Source organism: Physella acuta, unplaced genomic scaffold, assembly GCF_028476545.2.
Source record: "Physella acuta isolate Inbredline_101_S28 unplaced genomic scaffold, ASM2847654v3 ptg000363l, whole genome shotgun sequence".
NCBI classification, from domain to species: Eukaryota; Metazoa; Mollusca; class Gastropoda; family Physidae; genus Physella; species Physella acuta.
The window spans coordinates 634,553-639,738 of record NW_026731882.1 but is presented as its reverse complement, the minus strand read 5'-3'; the positions used below and the strand labels follow the sequence as shown (position 1 = coordinate 639,738).

The 5,186-nt window shown below is 35.4% G+C and overlaps 1 protein-coding gene across 1 annotated transcript; it reads left to right on the top strand.

Moving 5' to 3' along the window:
- Nucleotides 1-1,393: 1,393 nt before the first annotated feature.
- Nucleotides 1,394-3,038, top strand: LOC131941488 (uncharacterized). The gene has a single exon (XM_059300762.1). It carries the CDS (start codon nt 1,470-1,472, stop codon nt 3,036-3,038), a length of 1,569 nt encoding a protein of 522 aa, XP_059156745.1. The 5' UTR covers nt 1,394-1,469.
- Nucleotides 3,039-5,186: the final 2,148 nt, after the last annotated feature.

Sequence of the window (5,186 nt, the reverse complement as noted above, 5' to 3'; positions counted from 1 at the left end):
ATTTGATTTAGGGGTTGTCTGGTTGGTTAAGGTAAGATTTGATTTAGGGGTTGTCTGGTTGGTTAAGGTAAGATTTGATTTAGGGGTTGTCTGGTTGGTTAAGGTAAGATTTGATTTAGGGATTGTCTGGTTGGTTAAGGTAAGATTTGATTTAGGGGTTGTCTGGTTGGTTAAGGTAAGATTTGATTTAGGGGTTGTCTGGTTGGTTAAGGTAAGATTTGATTTAGGGGTTGTCTGGTTGGTTAAGGTAAGATTTGATGTAGGGGTTTTCTGGGTTGGTTAAGGTAAGATTTGATTTAGGGGTTGTCTGGTTGGTTAAGGTAAGATTTGATTTAGGGGTTGTCTGGTTGGTTAAGGTAAGATTTGATTTAGGGGTTGTCTGGTTGGTTAAGGTAAGATTTGATGTAGGGATTGTCTGGGTTGGTTAAGGTAAGATTTGATTTAGGGGTTGTCTGGTTGGTTAAGGTAAGATTTGATTTAGGGGTTGTCTGGTTGGTTAAGGTAAGATTTGATGTAGGGATTGTCTGGTTGGTTAAGGTAAGATTTGATTTAGGGGTTTCTGTGACCAAAGCAACCCCCAACCCCCACCCCCCCCCCCCACCTTACGGAATCGCAAAAGTATATCATTTAAATAGAAAATGTATACTTTTAACCAGTGTCCGCCCCCCCCCCCTACCACCACCCCCGCCCCTTACCCCCCAGAAATTTTGTGTGCACCCTTTGTTTGTATGTTTTACGCTTCAAGCGCCCCCCCCCCCCCTCACCCCGTAAGTTTTAAGTCGTCGTCACGCTCAAAACGAAACTCGGGCGATACAAAACATTTTATCAGCCGATTCAACTTTCTTGAATTCACTGTTAGAAAACTGGCCGTTACATAATCTTTCAGTAACTAGGCATGGTGCGAGTGGGGTGAGAGTCGTAAGTATTGTATCTTCCAGAGTTTTTTCTCCGGGGGGGGGGGGGGCACTTGAAATTTTCGGGGGGGGGCGGTAGACTTTCTTCGGGGGGGGGGGGGGGGCGGACAATGTTAAAAGTATATATTTTCTATAAAAATTTCATTTCGTTCGGGGGGGGGGTAGACTGGAAGATATGCCTGGAAGAAACTCTGGTCATAAGGGAACAGAAATCACCTCACCTCCCTCAATAGGGGGGGGAGAGAGAATACCCCTTGGTTATTTTTAGCTAGAAATAGCTTGTTTTAATGTTTACTTTCTAAATATTTTATTTTCAGAACTTGCAATTGCACTAAAGAAAGTATAAAAGCTGGTTTTTCGAATTATTTTTCCTATTATTAGTATCCGATATGTTGACTTTAACTGCAAGTATTCCCTACAGTGACATAGGAGAAATTTTAAAAGAATCATTTTTTAAAAATCAGGACTGATTAATTCAGAACGCTGACACTGTGATAATTCCCAGTCATTAAGTGGAGCTGTCGTGGATGTGAAGAATTTCATCTGATAACTAGGATGGCATCATCAAACGATGGTCCAGTTTGTGACGACATTACGAAACCTCTTGAGCTGTCTCAAGACTCCGGTGTAGACACAGCTTATGACGCTGTTAAATTTAATCCCACCTCCGTAACTTACCGGTGCGGCTCCCCTACGAAAAAAGATATTGTTTCACTACAAGATAACAGAAATTTTGAATTATATAAAAATAAAGTACACGATATTAAAAATTGTGATACAGTATTTGCTGTTTCTGTAGAAGAAAAATGCAATTTAAATTACAGACCGTTTTCTTATCCGCATCAAGAAATATTTCTTGAGGACGATAATCGTGAACATTTTAAAATGGTGTTAAAAGTGACTAATACACCGGTGAGTCGTCAGCTTCAAGCTGGGGGTCTATTTACCCAACAAAAATGTATAACCACACAAAGATGTACCTCTATAAACAAAGCAGATTTCAACTCTACAGGCGATAATACAAATTCTTCGGATAAAAATGGTTTTGGTTTTTCGTGTTTAGTCAAAAACAATTTGCCTTCATCTACCTACCTGACCTACCCCGTACCGTCGTTCTTTCTTGCGAGTCACAGAAACAAATTCGGGGATGTCATTTTTGGCCCAAGACACAGGACCGATAAGAAAGTGAGAAACCGGGTATCTTTCACACCCAGCGACGGTTTGTGTTCGTACGTGGAGAAGACTGAATTCGACCGGAAAATGCCGGTTAAGACGGCTACAAAATATCAAGTAGTGCCGACAAGTGATGAAGTAAGCGAAGGGCATTTTTTGTCCTACCAAACACCTTTTTATGAATCCTTTGGCTCAGCCAATCCTTCAGATTCTGTTGTGAAATCATCGGAACTCTCCCCGCTTAGAAAACCACCAAAAGGCAACTGTCTTAGAGCTAATGTTCTGTATGAATTAGACAAAGAAAACAAAAAGACAGATTTACCAAGCGAGAATGTGGAAGACTTTGAACCAAATGCGTTAAAAAAAGAAAAATCAAAATCAGACATTGCGTCGCAAGATGTAGAAAAATACGAGTGCTCAATATTTTACTGGAAGTTTCTAGACTTTGCGTTGGCGTACCTTTGGGTGGGGCCTCTGGTAACGGTGTACTGGTGCAACACATGGCATATTCCAGAACATTATTTCTTCCCTAAAGACCCGGTCGTGTCTGCCTGGATATCAGGGGCTGCCGGCTACACCATTTTCTTCCTGGCGTCGTTATTTCAAGACACCTTAACCTCATTCACCGTCAGACGACGCGCCATTACGCGCCAGATCATGATGCAGCTGTTCAGCTACGTCATGGGCCTAGCCTGCGTCAACCAGTGGCGGTGCGTCTGGGTGCTGTTGGACGAGTACACGGGCGTCTCCACAATGAACGCCGCCGTCACCTACGCATGCGCATCGGTACTGTTGCTGCTCCTACGGTGCCACCGGGGAACGGTCTCGCCCCCCGCCTACATACGAATGGATTTTCCCGTTGATAAACATTTTGTCGTGGGGAAATACTTTGACGCGCAAGTAAGTAATGGCAACAGGGCTGGGGTCACGGTTAGGGTTATGATAATATAATAAGTATATATGATGTTATATGTGGATGCAACAAGTATATATAATATAATATGTGGATACGGGTGCGGGCATCAAATTAAAAAGCCCCGATTCTCTTATGAAAAAAATTGAGATGTAACAGGTATTTTAAGAGGAACTAATATCTATATATATATATATATATATATATATATATATATATATATATATATATAGATAGATAGATAGATAGATAGATAGATAGATAGATAGATAGATAGATAGATAGATAGATAGATAGATAGATAGATAGATAGATAGATAGATAGATAGATAGATAGATAGATAGATAGATAGATAGATAGATAGATAGATAGATAGATAGATAGATAGATAGATAGATAGATAGATAGATAGATAGATAGATAGATAGATAGATAGATAGATAGATAGATAGATAGATAGATAGATAGATAGATAGATAGATAGATAGATAGATAGATAGATAGATAGATAGATAGATAGATAGATAGATAGATAGATAGATAGATAGATAGATAGATAGATAGATAGATAGATAGATAGATAGATAGATAGATAGATAGATAGATAGATAGATAGATAGATAGATAGATAGATAGATAGATAGATAGATAGATAGATAGATAGATAGATAGATAGATAGATAGATAGATAGATAGATAGATAGATAGATAGATAGATAGATAGATAGATAGATAGATAGATAGATAGATAGATAGATAGATAGATAGATAGATAGATAGATAGATAGATAGATAGATAGATAGATAGATAGATAGATAGATAGATAGATAGATAGATAGATAGATAGATAGATAGATAGATAGATAGATAGATAGATAGATAGATAGATAGATAGATAGATAGATAGATAGATAGATAGATAGATAGATAGATAGATAGATAGATAGATAGATAGATAGATAGATAGATAGATAGATAGATAGATAGATAGATAGATAGATAGATAGATAGATAGATAGATAGATAGATAGATAGATAGATAGATAGATAGATAGATAGATAGATAGATAGATAGATAGATAGATAGATAGATAGATAGATAGATAGATAGATAGATAGATAGATAGATAGATAGATAGATAGATAGATAGATAGATAGATAGATAGATAGATAGATAGATAGATAGATAGATAGATAGATAGATAGATAGATAGATAGATAGATAGATAGATAGATAGATAGATAGATAGATAGATAGATAGATAGATAGATAGATAGATAGATAGATAGATAGATAGATAGATAGATAGATAGATAGATAGATAGATAGATAGATAGATAGATAGATAGATAGATAGATAGATAGATAGATAGATAGATAGATAAGATAGATAGATAGATAGATAGATAGATAGATAGATAGATAGATAGATAGATAGATAGATAGATAGATAGATAGATAGATAGATAGATAGATAGATAGATAGATAGATAGATAGATAGATAGATAGATAGATAGATAGATAGATAGATAGATAGATAGATAGATAGATAGATAGATAGATAGATAGATAGATAGATAGATAGATAGATAGATAGATAGATAGATAGATAGATAGATAGATAGATAGATAGATAGATAGATAGATAGATAGATAGATAGATAGATAGATAGATAGATAGATAGATAGATAGATAGATAGATAGATAGATAGATAGATAGATAGATAGATAGATAGATAGATAGATAGATAGATAGATAGATAGATAGATAGATAGATAGATAGATAGATAGATAGATAGATAGATAGATAGATAGATAGATAGATAGATAGATAGATAGATAGATAGATAGATAGATAGATAGATAGATAGATAGATAGATAGATAGATAGATAGATAGATAGATAGATAGATAGATAGATAGATAGATAGATAGATAGATAGATAGATAGATAGATAGATAGATAGATAGATAGATAGATAGATAGATAGATAGATAGATAGATAGATAGATAGATAGATAGATAGATAGATAGATAGATAGATAGATAGATAGATAGATAGATAGATAGATAGATAGATAGATAGATAGATAGATAGATAGATAGATAGATAGATAGATAGATAGATAGATAGATAGATAGATAGATAGATAGATAGATAGATAGATAGATAGATAG